This window comes from Belonocnema kinseyi, chromosome 5 (assembly GCF_010883055.1).
Source record: "Belonocnema kinseyi isolate 2016_QV_RU_SX_M_011 chromosome 5, B_treatae_v1, whole genome shotgun sequence".
NCBI lineage: Eukaryota > Metazoa > Arthropoda > Insecta > Hymenoptera > Cynipidae > Belonocnema > Belonocnema kinseyi.
Window position 1 is genome coordinate 123,594,582 of NC_046661.1, and position 18,856 is coordinate 123,613,437.

The 18,856-nt window shown below is 31.0% G+C and overlaps 1 protein-coding gene across 1 annotated transcript in view; it reads right to left on the bottom strand.

Annotated features, from left to right (window-relative positions):
* LOC117173868 overlaps positions 1-18,856 on the bottom strand; it is a 216,578-nt gene that overhangs the window by 165,447 nt on the left and 32,275 nt on the right. Inside the window, exon 2 of the mRNA XM_033362514.1 lies at positions 10,218-10,478. Within this exon, the coding sequence (XP_033218405.1) occupies positions 10,218-10,478 (261 nt within the window). The remainder of the gene's footprint in view (positions 1-10,217; positions 10,479-18,856) is intronic.

The following is an 18,856-nucleotide window of genomic DNA, read 5'->3' on the forward strand; positions in this document are numbered from 1 at the left end:
GTATCGACCTAAAAGGAGAGTATGTTGAAAAATAAAACCGACTTTGACCAAAAAAACGTCTCCGTGTTTCATTTTTCAGGGACTTATCAGACTGCCTAGTATCTCGTGCTTCGCACTCGATTTTGTCCACAATGTCAACTTTTCTACATTATACTTGACACTTTTACATCAAATATAATACATCTTTTATGTAACTCTGCCTCGTATTGCTTATTCAGATATTGCAAAATATAGCATAAATTGTATTTATCATTATTATTTTAATATCTGTTTCATATTTTGCTTTAAATTATATTCTATATTGTGCTGAAAAATGTATCATTTAAATGAATTTATATCATTACAATTCATAATATGCATTTAAACTGAATCATACTAATTCTTATTTCCTTGTTTTTATGATTTTTTAAATACTTTTAAACTTGTTTTTGACGATTAAAGAAAACCTACTGCGCATCTGCATAGGGTCTAAAGCAGGAACCTATATAGGACCCTGTAGAGGGTCCTATACACAGTAAACTTTATATGATCCTATATAGGAACCTATGTCATCTTTTGTCTTTTGTGTCCTTTTTCCAAAAATTTAATTTTTTTATTCTTAATCTGATTTTTTACGATTGAAAGAAAATTCACTCGTCCTGTCTAAAAATGATTAATAATAAATTTATAGATCTTCTTAGGCTAACAACTTTGGTCTGTTAATTTTAGTTCATACCTTGTGTCGTTTTTTTTTAATTTAATTTTTTTAATTCGAATGTTATTTTTTACGACCAAAGCAAAAACTTCGTATCCTATCAAAAGTTATTCATGCAAAATTTCAATGAGTTTCCGATATTTTTTGGCAGCGTAACTTTTGTCTATTTATTTTTTTCATAGCTTGTTTCGTTAGTCAAAAAATTAACTTTGTTTTAAATATTTTTTTTACTCGTAAAACAAAAACCGTGCATTTTATAAAAAATAATTATTAAAAATTTGTAGCTCTTTTTGGATGAACAAGTTTTGTCTCATTTTTTTCGTAGCTTGTGTCGTTAGTCCAAAATTGTTCTAGTTTTTTATTTTTAATGTTTTTACGACTAAAAACAGAAACTACGCGTCCTATCGAATACGAAATAACAATATTGTAGATCTTTCCAGGGCACGAAATTATAGCTTACTTATTTTTTTCGTATTTTGCATAGTTTAACCAAAAAATTCAATTTTTTATTTTTCATTATTTTTGTTACGATCAAATTTAGAATTTTCAACAAAATTAAAAAAATACTATGAATAAACGTAGATAGAATTTTTAAATCTTCAAAAAAAGTGGTTTTAACATTTTTGAAAACCCGCTCACTTGCTGAATTCTTATCCAAAATAGCTGCTTCATGAACATTTACAGAATACAGATAGACGTAGAAACAGACAAACACCTTTTTAAAAATCGTTTTTTCTGAATGAGGGGATCTCAAAACGTGGATATTTGATGAAAACCGACAAAGTGAAATTTTACATAAAACCAATACCTTCTCATTAGGATGAGAATGTAAAAAGAACCATAATTTTCTTAGAGCAATTTTTACAACAATTGCAGAATAATAAAATTTTTCACAATTCACGGAGAAGCAAATTATTTAAAAAATTGTGTAATATCTGTAGTCTTATTCTCTTTATAAATCAGCATATATTTGAGAGAGACATGACTCTGTGACTTGAGCATGGACTGCCTCACAGTGTGAAGAAAGCACCTTTTTGGACAAAAATCGACCGACAGTGCAATTCTTAAGAGATTTTGATGTTTTTCTATAGAAATGACCGTAAAACTTCCAGTTATAACAAGTAACTGCCGATATTTTAATTCGACTTAACGTAAATTTTTTATTTAACAACAAAGTTACAACTTTTTGTTGCTAAACTTTTCCGTGATACCATTTTTTCTAAGACTTTCAAATTCATTAAAAAGGGTCATAAATCAATTAAATGAGTAACTAAAAATAATTTTTAGTGAGTTAGAGTAACTACAAAAATGGTTAATAATGTTATAAACAAATTAATTCACAAAAGTAATTTTTTCGTGATTCGTAATGATTAGCTAATTTTAACCCATAGCTTTTGTATAAAGTATCACACATAATGATGTGCGCTTACAATAAGTTAAAAATAGTTAATGATTGCCAATTATTTAAACAATTTTTATAAACAAATGCACATTTGGACTATTTTTTCATGAATATGATTGATTTTTTTTGCGGAATCAACTTGAAATGTCTTACCAAAGACACATTGCTGTAATATTTTTCATAGTGATCAAAAAGTGTTGATTATTTAAACAATGTTCATGAACAAATGCACATTTTGACAATTTTTTCATGTATAGGCTTGATTTTTTTGTGGAATCAATTCGAAATGTCTTGCAAAATACTCTTTGCTATTATATTTTTGATAGTGACAAAAACTGATAATTATTTAAACAATTTTTATAAACAATTGCACATTTTTACCATTTTTTCATGTATAGGCTTGATTTTTTTTTGCGGAATCAATTTGAAATGTTTTGCTAAAGAATCCTTGCTGTCATATTGTTTATAGCCATTCGTGCTTCAGTAAGTGAAAATCAAGCTCACTTATTGGAGGTCGTGATACTCTCAGTCATTTTTAACTTATGTGGACCTGAAAAGGGCCATTTTCAGGTAGGCATTCGTGCTTCAGTAAGTAAGAATCGAGCTCACTTATTGAAGATTGTGATACTTTCAGCCATTTTTGACTCATGTGGCCCTGAAAAAAGCGGTTTTTAGGTTTGCATTTATGCTTCAGTAAGTAAGAATCGAGCTCACTCCATGGAGATTGTCATGCTTTCAGCCATTTCTGATAGAGGTTTCATCTTCCTGGATTCTACTTTTCTATAACTGCTTATCAAAGGGTCCGAATGGAGCAGAAGATGATGAACATCTAGATTCGTCATTTGTCTGTCAGACATTCTGCTGTTATTAGCTCTAACTTTTCTAAAGATCTTATTGTTTCCCTCTTGCGACTCTTCTGAATACCAACCGATTGGTAGCTCAAAAGATTGAATTATATCACTTCCGTGAATAAGCAGCTTATGTACTGATGGTAGCATTTTATACCAAGGATAGAGATTTATGCAAAGATCAGCGGTTTCCAAACAGTAAGTCTTCAATTTCGCACAATTAACTACCATTCCGCACGTTATAACTTGTAATATATAGTATGAATTTGGTGATCAAATCTTGATCCAAACCGGTTATTTTAGCAACCGATTTAACTTTTCCCAAAAAGGAACGGGCAACATTTCCGGTATTTGTTGTTCCATAACCCTGCTTCACCACATCAACTGTTAAACCCAGTTTGGATCTTAATTGTATCTGAATACGTTCCTTTCTTGATTTTTTCATTTCCTTTTCTTCCTTTTTTGCGGAAAACTTTTTAAAATCCATATTGTAGGAAACATGTAACAAGTATTCCAGAACACGAATCCAGGCATGCAACGTTGAGAGACCAAATTTATAATGTGCCTCATTGCATGGAATTTTGGCTACAGATGGTAAGTTATTAACAGGTTTTGATCCAACTCCATAAATATTGCAGCGAGAAGATGCTTTCTGTCCAGTTAGGATATTACATACCTTTCCATCAATCATCGTACACTTCAAGTGAAAGCTGATATCAAAACATATTCCACTGACACCAATGGAATAGGTACGAACTTTTTCCAGCAGCTCTATGTGATAGTTATACTCTTTCTTTACAAGAGAATCAGTTACATTAAGGAAAGTAAATTTTATGGTCCTACAGAAATTGACAGATGAAGGTGTTTTGTTCGTCCAAATAATATCATCATCGGCTTTTAATTGAAGAGGGACAAAGGAAATGAAAAAGAAAGATTTATCCATGAAAAGGCTCTTGTGATAGCTGATGTTTTCTTCACTCTCAGAATCACTGTTATAAGATTCATCATTTGCATCCACATCATCACTCTTCTTTGACCACTTTTGCCGTGGCATCTGATGCGCAGAAGCACCGTCCATACCCCACTTTCCAAAGAGCACTAGTTTTTTACCAAAAAGATTAGCGAGATCATCTTTTTTCATTTGCAACAAGATTCGCTTAACTATATGACCCAGTAAACTTATGAAATGGACACTTGCTCCTAAATTAGATGTCTCTATATGCTTACCATTTCCTGGATAACAAGCTTTTTTCGCTTCGGAGATCTTTAAATACGGCGAATATGAATCATTGTCAGTTATTTCTTCACTGTACTTTGTTAGCTTTTCGTATTTCCTCTTCTACAGACGTAAATCCACGTACATCGCTAAGATTCTTTGCAATTTATTCTCGTCATCATCTTCCTTACGAAACTGCGTCCCAGATTCGCTATCGGACTCATTTTGATCAATGAAAGTACTTTAGATAATTCTTACTTGCTATAATTTGAAGCAAGTTCTTGGACGCGCCTTTTCTTCGTCTTTTCGAATCCATCTTCAAATGATAATCGTGGTCTTCCTCTCTTTAGCACATTAGTTAAACCTTTTGTTTGGATAGGTGGGCAAGGAAAAGGTACATTGAACCCTGCTTCTAAGAATGCAGCATGATTTTGAACAAACAATGCTTTTTTCCTATAGACAATTTTCTATTTTCTATTATACAAAGGCATAAAAGAGTCAACCAATTTTTTTCTTATTACCATTAACTGACTTTCATCAAGAGAAGACGTAGCATTAATATTATCCAAAATCAAATCTACTTTGTAACATTTTGATTGTGGATCGCTATTCCAAATGATGCCACATAAGTGCTGATTTTTTATTCTGTATTCCATGTTAAAAAATACTTCGCAGGATTCCCTCAATATCTCCGTAGAAATACGCAGTCTATTTGTGAACGTCTTCCATGAAGCAAAATAAAAAAAAACAGAAAAACAAATCAACAAGGACTTGAAGTTGCTCCTACTACATTCAACTGTTTTTAGGTATATTTGATACCAAAAACAATTTATTTGTAGCTGCAGCAACTTCAAGTCGTTCCTGATTTTGTTTGCTTCATTTGTTTTATTTTATTTCAAGAAAGATTTATTTGCAAGCAGTCTTTGTCAAGACATTTTCAGTTCATTCTGCAAAAGAATCTAGCCTATTAAAAAAATGGTAAAAATGTTCATTTGTTCATAAATTTTTTAAAAATAATTACCAGTTTCTCTCACTATTAAAAATATGTCAGCAAAGAGTCTTTTGCAAGACATTTTACATTGATTCCGCAAAAAAATCAATCATATTCATGAAAAAATAGTCAAAATGTGAATTTGTTTATAAATATTGTTTAAATAAATGGCAATTATTATCTATTCCTAACTTATTTTAAGCGCGCATCATTATGTGTGATACTTTATACAAAATCTATGGGTTAAAATTAGCTAATCTTAGCGAATCACGAAAAAATGACTTTTGTGAATTAATTTGTTTATAACATTATTAATCATTTTTTTAGTTACTCTTATCCACTGGAAATTATTTTTAGTTACTTATTTCACTGATTTTTTATCTTTTTTAATAAATTTGAAAGTCTTAGAAAAAATGGTATCACAGAAAAGTTTAGCAACAAAAAGCTGCAACTTTGTTGTTCAATAAAAAATGTACGTGACGTCGAATTAAAATATCCGCAGTTACTTGTTATAACTGGAAGCCTTACGGTCATTTCTAAAAAAAAACATCAAAATCCGTTAAGAATTGCACTGTCGGTCGATTTTTGTCCAAAAAGGTGCTTTTTTCCCACTATGTGTATACTCGATTCGAAACAAATTCGGTTATTAAGAAATTATAAAATATTTTAAAGAACTAGAAAGTGCTTTTCTCTGGCTTTATAATTTAATTAATTAAAATGTTTGTAATCGTTTCTTTGAGCTAAAGATCAATACAAATTTTCATTAAGTCAGCAACAAAATCATAAGGAATTAAAAGAAATAAGTTACAATAAATTACAAAACAAAATCTTTATTATACTCTGACGACGCCTATCCTGTATTTGACTAATTTCAAGTTTAAGGATAAAAACGAATGCTTCCTGTTTAAAATAGATGAAAATTTGAATTTTTTAATAAAATGTATTGAACTAAATAACAAATGATATCGTTTGAAAAATTCTCCTAATAAATAGGGTATTTTCTTTTGTCTATTTCATAAAAAAATTACATCCATTACTTGCAAAATAGTCAATTTTTGAAGTTTTTATAAAATTGTTTATAAACTGAAAACTTATTTTCGTTTGATCAAATATCATAAAGAAAAGATTTTTGCAAGTTAATTGGAGTTAGGTGCGGTGAATAAATGAAATCTGCGGGACAAAAATAAACGAAAATATGTATTAGATTATCAAATTTATTTAAGCAGTTAACAATTTTTGGCTATTGAAAAATCGAGCATATTTATTGTCAAACAATTTTTCATTAATTTTGATAAAGAACAAAATATTTAGAGTAAAATGGCTTAGCTATACATGTTTTTATTAAAATTATTTAAAATGTTAAAAAATAATTTAGATTTTAAAAAAGTAACTAAGCATTGTTTATATGTATAATCCCAACAAAAAATTTAAAAATAAGGCCTCCAAGCATTTTTAATCTTAGAGTAGCACTTTTCGTCATTAATATATTATTAAAAAAAAATAATTACTATTGTAATCTGCTGGATATTATGTATAAGTAGTGTCTTTATTGATATTATGATGCGTTACATAAATTTAAGTAGTTTCAAAAAATGGAATCCCTTTTTTCAATTTCAACTTTGTTGCTAAGTAAAAAATTAATTAAATGAAAACTAAACTGTCAGGTACCTCTTTGAAATTTTGGTAACTTTAATTTTTTTTACCAAGTTTTAATTCGGACCATAATTGTAAACTTTAGACTAATTGGACTAATCATATGGACCAAAAATCCATTGCAAATTTTTTTGCACTCTAGAAGGTACCCCCTCCCCCCCTCGCCCCAACTGCCCATTTGCGGAGAAGGAAAATGCTAAATTTGTTCCAAATTCAAATATTAAGACGTGCTATCCATTTACAATGCCAATCAATTAACATGAAGAAATTATTGATTTTCGAAAAATTGAACTCATTCTTTAGGAGTTGATAGAAACGTGCCAAGTTTATTAGGAATTGAAGAGACGTGTCTACGAATTAAAACAATACTAATAACTTTCATTTTTAACGCACCTTTATCCCCCCCCCCACAAACACACACAGCACCCCAAATATGACCCAAAAATAAAGAAAGTACATTTCTACGTATTATTGTTAATTTTTAGCAATTTCTGTCGTCTTTCTCGATACAAATAATAAGTAATGCACAATTTTGATATCCTTTATAATTTCTAAACAATTTTTAGTTTCTTAAATAAAGTAACTTATTTAAACAATTATTCATTCCCATATAATTAAAAAAATTATCGTATTTTCTGAATTAAATATAATAGTTGATCATTTTTTTAGTAGCAAATTTGTTTAAAAACTGGTCGTTATTTAAACATTGATTTATTGTTTATTTTCGAAATTACTAAAAATGGAGGCAGAGATGTCCATCCATATTCAATTTAAGGAATATTTAGAAAAAAAACATAATTAATTGTATCAACAATTACATGACATTGTTAGCAGTAATTACTACTCGAAATCACTCAATATTATGTTTAGTTCGAAAATTACTATTTTTAGAATATTTTTGAAAAAATAATTTTTCAAACAAATTATACTTGTTTACACAATTAAAAAATCTTTAATGTACAAGAAATGTATCAAAATTATGTAATTATTCACCAAAAAGTATCATATGATACCAGATTGAGAAGAAAGAGAACATCTCTTGCTCAATTTTTAGAAATTTAAAATATGAACAATAATTACTTGTTCACATAGTTACATAATGTTTTTAAAAAATGTTAACACTCAAAGCAATGACTAACGATTACATTTCATTCCGAAAATACCATTATTTTTTACATTTTTTGAAAAAAGTAATCGTTAAAATAGGATTTATTTATTTAAACAATTACAAATAGTTGAAAAGGTGGTTAGGGATATTCAAATAGTCCATTAGTAATTATTTGTATGAAAAGGCACGTTTCAACCAAACCCTGAAACATGAGTTAAATTTTTTTTAAATCTAAAATAGCCCCATGTAAATTAAATGGGATTTCAAATTTCCTGGTGGGACATGTTTACCCGAACCCGCCCAAAGTACCATATATGGTACGCTTCACACGTAAAAAGAAAATCACGTTAGCTGCCGTTCTTTAAGCTTGAAACCCGCGTGCCACCGCACCGCCTTATATCATCGAGGTAACATGTCAGAGAGGCGTTCCAGTCTATTTTTTGAAAAAGCAGTTTAGAAGTCAGGTAAGAACCCCTTAACGTTTGACAACACCTCAATAAAAATTTTGACTGGACTCGGGTTAATATTTTAATTTCGAAAAAAAAAATTACAGATTTTCTTTCTCCGGAAATGGAAACTGTAAGAGGAGGCGACTTGCCCGGTAGCTCGAAAGCGTTTTTTGAAACACCCTAATAGACATACACACATCTTCTACCTTTCTCTCTTTCTTTATCCCCTCAAGCGCTATATCAATACTCCCTTTTCCATCTTTTCTTTTCATCAACTCAACCCCCCCCCATATGTTCTCATCCCTATTGTCAGTTTCCTTAATACCCCATTTACACGTTCCCCTTAGCCCCTTTTCTCTTGCTCACTGCACTTCCACCCTCTTACTATCATATCTATACACATATATCCTCACGTTTGCTTTAAACCTTCTCACCCCGCCATTTGTCAGCCTTAAGCACAAATAACTTTTAACACATTTCCCTTGCTTCTTATCAAGATATCCCATAATCCCCTACTCCACTTCTAACCCTTTTCAATATACTGTCTTACCACTTTCCTTCTCACAATTTTAGGCGTTATATTATTTGTCATATCTAGAGGGACAGAAAATGCATTTCGTATACGTGTAGAATGAGAGTAAGAGAGGCAGTATGATTACAAAATATAAAGTGTATGTGATACGGAAAGAGAAAGAGATAAAGATGGAAACTGAAAAAGAGTAAGTATAAAAAGTTGATACATAGAAAGAAATAAAGTCAGGGAATTGCAGAGCATGAGAGATATATAGAGAAAGAAGGGTAATAAAAATAAGAGAGATAGAAAGAGAGGGTGGTAGAGTTGAAGAGGGTTAGAACATGAGAAAGACTGGGCGAGTGAGTGATACAGAGAGATGACAGAAGTAGAGAGTGTAAGGAAAATTGGCGGAGTGTGCAACATGTCGGAGAGGTGGGACATACAGAATGATGGCAGAGATTCATAGAGAAAGGCCAATGAAAGAGTTCAAAAAATGCAACGATGATAAGAGGAATATGAGATAGAGATTTAGCAAGAGTGAAATATAAGAAAATAATTTTAAAAGGTAGAAAACGCAGGTAGACAGAAAGTTCAAGGGAATGGAACAGCGTAAGAAAGAGGGTCAGAATGATTGTGTGTGAGAAAATGCAAGATGTTTATTAAAATAGAAGTAACAGAGGCATAGAGTATGTTAAAGACGAGTGAAGAAAGGGAAGTAGAGAGATACATAAACAGGTAATAGAAGAGCATTAGAGAAAGGTGGAAAATACAGTGAAAGTTAAAAAGAAAGAGAGAGTGATAGATTGGAAGAGTGGCTAAAACAGAAGTATGATAGAAGATAGAGAGATAGGTAGAGTATAAGAAGAGTTTTAAAAAAATTCAAATTTTGTATTGTTTTTTGCAATCAATCCAAATAAAATCTAATTCAATCGAAAGGGGTATGCGAGAAATTTCTTCAGTCTTCATCACTAAACATATGATATATACAATAATAAAATTATATCCATTTTTTTTGTAAAGGAAAAATCTAATACGCTGCACAGAAAAAGGTTAACTCCAAAATAGGAAAAAATTACAAGAAATTCTTATAACAAATTTAAAGAACTTTTGAGTGCGGTGAATGATTCGCAATGAAAAATGTCTATAATGACTTACCAAGGTTCCACTCTCTATCTCTGAATAAATAAAAACTCGACCTAGCACAAATTCGTTCCAAGCATTTGGTAGCATTTATTTTTAACTCTTATCCTTCCCCAGTAGATCGTTGGATTTACTTGTTGCAGCTGTTTTAATGTTTAAGAGGATTGGGGAGGATCGATTCTGGGTTTCTCTTACCGCTTACCGGGGTCAAAGAATTCCGAGTGCGAGGCATGTTGTGAGCTCTATAGGCCATACAGGATGCCGGAAGTGTTGCAGCACCAGAGACAAGATTGTAGCTGCACAGAATGAAGACTGTCCGAAAGGCTTCCGGTGCCAAGTGAATCAGAGGAAGTCTCACGACAAAAGACCATACAGATGATGTCACCAAAACGAGGCCTACTGTCAAAAGCAACACACTGGAGAATAAAAGGTGAAAGTCCAGGCACGAAATCTTGCTGTGTCTCTAAAATAAATTTTTTTTAAATATTTTTAAATTGCTGGAAAGGATCAAAAATTGTAAAATAAGAATGCTTACACTTAATGATAAACTATTTGTCTAACTATAAGTTAAAGATAAAAAAACAGTGATTCTTTATTTTTCTCTTTCTCTCTTCCTTTACTCCTCTCTTTTATGTATCTCTGTACATACATCTTACAACACCAACCTCTTCTCACTCAAAAACATTTTTTAATAGCTTATCGCCCCCATCAACACTACCTTACTCCCCACCTTCTTTACCTTACATTTCCAATCTCTTACTATCCCAACCTATCCTACCTTAACCGCTCATCAATGAACTCCCACACCCCTATTCCATCTTCTCTTGCATACCCCTCCCAGAAAATATTTATTTTATAACTTCTTCTATGGCTTTCTCTCACGTTCCTCATCCCTTCATACTCCCTTAAACTTCTCTTTCTCTTCCTATTTTCTGTTTCTGCCCGAACTTCCCAAATCCTATCAACTTTATCACTCTCCACCTTTAAACTTGCCCTAGGACTTCTTAAATACAGCTCCCTTGCCTTCCTCGGCATTCTCTTTTTGGTCGGTGTCAAAAAAATTACTAATGCTTTTTTCATATCTTCTTTAATAATTAGTCCTGCCTCCTTTCCCATCTTAGTCTATACCCTATACTCCGCACCTTTGCAATCCCTCTACCCTCACTACCACATTAATACCACATTAATACAATCTCCTTTCGGTTTCTTAAGCGACCATATACCATTTTTTTAACTTCTTTACCCCCCACCCCCCGCCAATCGTCTCACCCATATTCCATTCCCCATCATACTAACCCTTCCCCTCCCACATACATTCGCCGACCAGTCTCTCTCGATTTCACCATCATCGAACCAACCTACCCTGTAGCTCCTTCACCGCTAAAAGTGTTTTTACGATTGAAATGTGGAGTTTAAGGCAAGTACTGCATAGTAAAATAAGCATTTTTTATAAGCAAAGTGTTTCAGGTGGAATTTAGAATCTATGGAGTTAAAAAATCATTCATTCAAAAAATTGCATTTAAAAAACAATGATTGTATTATTGTACCATTTGGTTCATTCTCAATAAAAAATATAATAGTTGATATTTCAACCAAGAAAATATTTTAATTTTAAACGAAAAATAGTTGAACTCAACCAAAAAAGCTATTTATTCAACAAAATAGTTGAATCCTCAACCAAATATTCGAATTTCTAAACAAAAAAGAATACATTTTAACCAAAAAGAGTTGAATTTTCAACCTAAGAAGACAAATTTTCAGAAGACATTTAAATTCTAAATCCAGAAGAACCATTTTATATTGACGTATGTTGAAAAATTCAGTTAAATTTTCAACAAAAAAGTTGAATTTTTAAGAAAATAGTTGAATTTTGAACTATAATTATGAATCTTTAAAAAAAAAATCTAACGGAAAATTTCTACTTTTAACCAAGTAGTTGCATTTTTAATTAAGATAGGTTCATTCTTAACACAAAAAGAATATTTGTGATATTTCAATCAAAAAGCTTTTAATTTCAAATAAAAAACAAATCAATTTAACAAAAACTATAAATGTAATAATTGATGTTTCAACCAAAAATATGAATTTTTCAGGAAATATTTAAATTTTCAACCAAAAAGGATGAATTTTGAACAAAACAAAGATCACATTTCTGCCAAAAGATTTTAATTTTAAAACAACATGAAAAAACGAATTTTTTAAGAAAGAGTTTAATTTTGAACCAGGAAGATTTTGCAGTCAAAAGAGAAAAAAATTGCATTCAAAGTGTAGAATTTTTAACCTAAGCAGGCGAATTTCCAACAATTAACATACATTTTCAAACAAGTAGTTAAATGTTCAACTAAAAACAATGAACTTTTAAATAACAATAGAATACTTAAATTTTCAGTTCAAAAAATTAATCTTAAGCTAAAGAAGTAAATTTTTTAAAAATAACTTAAATTTTCAAACAAAGAGATATATCTACGAATAATAATAAGAATTTTTAAGAAATTAGTTTAACTTTCTACTAAGTTGTTGAATTTTCAATCAAAAAGATTACTTTTCTACAAAAAAAGACGAATTTACAACCGAATGCATCAATTTTCAACCAAATGGTGCAATTTTCAAACAAAAGCTATACGCTTTCATCCAATAATAGAATATTCAAATTATCAGTTTAAAACAACAAATTTTGGACAAAATAGTTCAATTTTCAACAAAATATTAGAATTTTTAATTAAAAGAAATTAATTCTAAACCTATAATATATTAGGAGCATTTTAAGAACTTTGGAAGGTTTCAAAAAAATACAAATTTTCCATGAAAATTCCTTGAAAGAATGATTTTCTTTTGTTTTAAAATTTTATTTTAAAAGAATACTTGAGAAGATTTCCAAAAATTTCAAAAAAGAATATGGGAGATTTTAGGTCAATTTTTTAATCTTGCAGGATTTTCTAAAAATTTTAGCAAAAATACGATTTCCATGAACATAGCAAAATTTTCAATAGATTTCTCGAAAAATTTTAAATCATGTTTTTTCCGAAAAATTATCTTTTAAATTTTAAAAGCTTTAAGCTTTAATTTAAAAAAAATGCATTTCAATTTATTCCAACTTGAGTATCATACTTTGCAGTTAAGACAAATATTAAGGACATTGCAATAACATAATTTTAAATGATATGGTGTCCAATCGATTTCTATATACTCAAGTCCCGAAACCATTCTTATATCGAGAGTTGAGTGTATTTGAAAACAAATTTTGAACTATATGGATTTTTTGTCGGAAAAGATCAACTTTTAGTTGCAAGACCTGCAAATTCCTGTAGATTCTTATAGTTTTAAGTTTTTGTAGTTGTAAATTTTTTTTAATTCTTGTAGAAAATTAAAACTACAATAAAATACAGGAATATACATAAAAGTACCAAATTCGTCTGAAAAATAGGATGAAGTTGTATCTTCCTATACTTTTGGTTATAATTTATTGTATTTATTTGTATATTTATTTAAACGTGTTTTTAGCTTTTTTTACTTTTTTCTGGGGGTTGTTCCACCAGGGGACCCAGATACGATTATTATATTTTTTAATAAAAGTTACTACATTTTTCTAACTTTTTTTCTCTCGCCGATTATAATGGAAGCATGAAAATCGGATAGGATCTCCGTACACGTTGCGTCCAACGTGTATGGTAGATGTGGTAGAGCCCATTAACGAACAATTATAAAGGTAGACGCTTATCGTGGTAATTGCGCGGAATAAATCTACGACGGCGACTGCGGAGTTTGGGAGCTCAATTTTCAGGTTCGACTAAATTTCCGCTGATTTCGACGCAATAATCTTTTTAAATTCGCTAATCGGGGATCGATTTTAAACGCGAACGAGGAAGGAAGTGACGTCATACTGCACCGGCCCTCCATTTCCGAACGGATACTGGCGTGTGCTGCATGACCGTGTTAATTGAGGGCTCCACTGAGAACGTAATAGAGGAATAAACTGAAAAGAATTTTTTATTCCACCTGCATAAGCTATCATTTCGACTTAATTCATTCAAAATTTTGCTCTGTAATTTTGTATTTCAGTTATCTAAAAATAGAATACAATTATCTTCATTGAATAATCCCATTGAATTAACAAGGGGAAATAATGGATTTTTGTCAAATTGAACGCATACTTCAGAGTTTGATCAAAACGTGCCAAATTTTTCAGGGATTGAAGAAGAGTGAATACAAAATAAAACCATACTAACAGCTTTTATTTTTGAATCACCTCTACCCTCTCGCCCCACAGGACCCCAAATATAACCCAAAAATTTAAAAACTAAATTTTCATGTATTATTGTTAATTTTCAGGAATTTCTGTACACTTTTTTCATACACATAACATATTTAATTGTTTAAATTAATGTAAATTATTGCAACAATTATTTATTCCCAAAAAATGTAAAAAATAATCGTATAAGGACCAGCTAAAATCTGGCCCAGTGAGGATACATTACTGGGCCAAGTGTCACTTTTACCACGGCAAACCATGTTTTATTTAAATCAGCCCAATGTTAAGCCAGTGCTGGCAGCCTATATTTGCTATTTATTTTTGCCGATTCTTCACCGATGCAGTATCGGCACTTTATTGCGCCAAGTTTAACTTTTAACACCTAAAAACCAAATCTTAGACGAAAAATAAAAAAAATTTGATGGAAAAATTGACAAAGTTCACGATGAAATTTTTAAGTTCTGTCATTAAAAACTTTAAATGTTTATTTAAAATTACTTTTCCTGTCATTGTAAAAAGTTGTAAAGTAGTCTACAACGGAGAAAAAAAATATCACGCGAAGAAAAATTGTAATCTATATAAATTATTTATTTAAAAATTATTGTATTGATATTTCTGGTAACAGTTCGTGTACTTTACATTTACATAACGTCGCATGATAATAAATAATTTTAAAAACCGAGCTTAAAATTTGGTACTTTAACTTTTCTGAACTGTAGCTTATGAGGACGGCTTTTTCACAGAGTTTCAACTTGTCGGTTTAGCGCAGTGGTTAGCACTCCCGAGTGCTAGCCGATAGATTTAGGTACATAGATATAGGTTCGATACACCGTAGCGTTAGAAGTCTTATTTGTAATATGATGTTCAATGTGTAACATATGTATTCAATATAAGCAGGACTATTAATATTTATATTCAAAGTACTCGCAATCAATTACTATTTATTTTTTAAATACCTTTTTTGTCATATTCTTAGACTATAGCAGTAGTAGAAGAAAAATTCAATGATTTTTTATCAGTTTTTGAATTAACTCCAGCATTCAGACTGGTCCGACATTGGTACCCAGTGTTGGGCCAACAATGGCAGTCATGCCTTAACTGCCAAGTCAAGGCCATAGTTATCAGTCCGGCAATGACGCGACGATGGCAGCTAAGTTTGGTCCAATACTGATACCGCATGTTGGGCCGACAATGGCAGCCGAGCTTCGGCAATATATTTGCCGACTATGGGCCAAATTCTGGGCCGTCTGTGCCTTCGCAAGAAAAATGCTTGAGCAAATAAAAATTGTGTAAAAAAAAAGAAATTTGTTAAATATCAGAAGAAATGTACCAAAATAAGAGTCATAAGATATATTTAAACTGTCCATTAGTAATTATTTATATGAAAAAAGACAACAGAAATTTCTGAAAACTAACAATCATATGTAAAAATGCAGTTTCTTTTTTTGTTTTATTTCATATAGACTCCTCTTCAGTTCCTAAAAAACTTGAGACGTTTCGATCAGACGCGGAAGTGTGAGCTAAATTTTTCAAAAATCTAATATTTTCCAATGTTACTAAATGGGATTTTAAAGTACCCAGCGGCACGTGCTAATATTCGAATTTCGAAAAAAGAAAATTACGGATTTTTTTCTCCAGAAATGGAAACTTGGGAGGGGGGAGTTCTTTCCCTGTAGTTCGAAAAACGTTTTTAGAACCACCCTAATATACACTCAACTGCCAATATAAAAATAGTTCCAGGCATGGCTTGCACTGTCCTTCACCATGAATCACGGGGGAACCAGGCGTAAACAAACAGGGCAACATAATTAATTTCTGTTGTATTTTGACGCATGATACACCCTGATGCAACTAACGCGCCTCTCTTTTGGTCCCGCGGCTCCTTTTATCGCGAAACTGTGGAGGCCATCAGTTGTACGAATATCGTAAGCCAGGGCTTTTTATATCGGGAGTTGAGTGTTTTTATGAATTAAAATTTCTTTAAATGGTTCTTCGAAATGTTGCTCAACCCATTTTAGGGTGGCCACTCAAAACTTTGAAAAACATTCAAGGTTTTCGAACATTTTTTCTGGATGGGTCAACTATTTTAATTCAACCTCAGATACTCGCGAGCTCGGATAAAGCGGGCTCGGATAAGCGAAGTTCTACTGTACAACTATTTTGGGTCGGATGGAACAATCACTTTTTTTGTTGAAAATTTATTTTTTGAGTTAGAAAATTAAGTCTTTTGTTTTAAAAATTCATTTTTTTGCTATAGATTAAACTATCTTATTAAAAATTCGTCTTTATAGGGGAAATTCATAATATTAAATCTTTTCTTGGAATTTTTTTGTTGTTAGAGAACTAAGCTCTATTTGGTTAGGAATGCATCTGTTTTACTAAGAATTTAATTCTTTTAGTGAAAATTCAACCATTCTTTAAAAGTCTTCTTTGTGATCGACAATTCTACTTGCTATAGAACAACTAATCGGAAACAAAAAACGCAGAAGTCTTAATCTATTCAATTTTGAATATAGGAAAGTGATAATTTTAATTATTAAATTTAACAATTTTAGGCGATTTTACTTTTAATCAAAAAATTATGAATTTCTCAATTTGAAAATTGCTACAGTTCAATGGCTATCTGTAGAGAAAATAAAAATTTGGCAAAATATGCCGTACGAGAAAATTAAAATCCGACATTGTTTACCTGTCATCTGATATGATAGAAATAAAAAGCATGGTCAATACTTTATATAATGAATACACATTGACATCTTAACTGCAAATTACAATTTCTTAGCATCGAAAATTTTATCTCAATGTGAAAATTGTTTCAATTTGAAGACTCTCTGTTTAAAATTATTTGACTATGCAGGATTTGAATTATAAATGAATTTATTAAATCTAGAAAAGTAAATTCAATTATTAAATGTTCTTAAATCCTACAACGTTTTACAATTGCGAGTAAAAGTAGCTTTCAAAAATCCGAACAAGAATGAATTTCAGGCTTTAAATTAGCATCAAAATTGTACATTTTCAACATTTCAACTTTCTGTCCGAACAAATAAAAAATGAATAGAATTTACAATTGACATTTTCAATTTCATATCCTGAATATCAAATTAGATTAACAATTTCATATGAAAAAATATTAAATTTCAAAATGAAATCACAGTTATTTTAAATCCATGTGACGAGTGGGTCACGTTACCAGATTCCTACCTTGCCGACACTTATCTTATTTCCTAACTTATTTTCACACGAACCACCACCCCCAGTTGAAAATTTGAGATACTAAATAGTATCTAAATAGCTATACTAAATAGTATATCTCTGGTCCTAAGTTTTTACAATTATGGAAAAAGCACACCAAACCTACTTTTAAAAAAACTTCTTTCATCATTATAAACATTTAGGACCAGACCCACGTTTTTTAGTGCTTCTTATGTAGTATCTCAAATTTTCAACTTGATGTGGTGGTTCGTGCGAAAATAAGTTATAAAATAAAAAAAAAGTTTCGGTGAGGTGGGAATCTGATTACGTGACCCACTTATCACATCGCCTTAAGGAATTTAATAATAAACTCATATGATCTCCAATTATTTCATATAAGAAGTAATACTTTTACGTTGTTCATTTTCTTCCGGCATATTTTTCCGGTTTTTAATTTTCTCTTCCATTTTCTCTTATCTACTTAACCTTATTTTGTCAACAACCATCCCAGGATTATATGCAGGAGAGAAAAAGTGGACTATCACATTAGGGTGGTTCAAAAATAAATTGGAAAACTTTTTTTCGAATATTCATGCATATCGTCCCCAAATGAGTTCGAATCCACAACCCCATGAAGTTCACTACGTATTTTCTATAAGAAAATGAAGATTTTTTAGATTTAATTCAGAATCGACAATATTAAGTAACTAGACTTAAAACTTACCATTTTTCTTCACAATCAGTCAAAATCAGTAAGAAAAAAAATCTACCCGCCGCGCGGGCAAATTCTCTTCACGCGCTGCGCGCGCGGTTCACGAATTTGAGCGCGCCTTGGGCGCGCCATAGTCGGTTCTCGTGCTTCACGCTCGATAATGTATTTGTCGCGCGCTTCTCGCTCCGTCTTTGTATTTACCCCATATTTGTGCGCAAGCCTTTTAAAGCTAAAGGTCAAAGCATCGACAACTATCATATGGTGATTGTGAATTCTCTTTTGTTAAAGCTCCTGCGAATTTAACGAACACATTCTGATCACGTATCTCGTGCTTCGCACTCGATTTCGTCAAAAATGCGAACTTTTCTACATTATTTTCAACTCATTATATCAAATGTATATTACATTTATTTATGTACCTCGGTCTGGGGTTGTTTATTCAGATATTGCAAAATAAAATACAAACTTTATTTTTAATGTTTACTTTAATATTTGTTTCTCATTTAGCATTAAACTTTATTCTTACTCACCCTGAAAAATGTATATTATATTTATTTATGTACCTCGGTCTGTGGTTGTTTATTCAGATAATGAAAAATAAAATACAAACTTTATTTTTAATGTTTACTTTAATATTTGTTTCTCATTTAGCATTAAACTTTATTCTTACTCACCCTGAAAAATG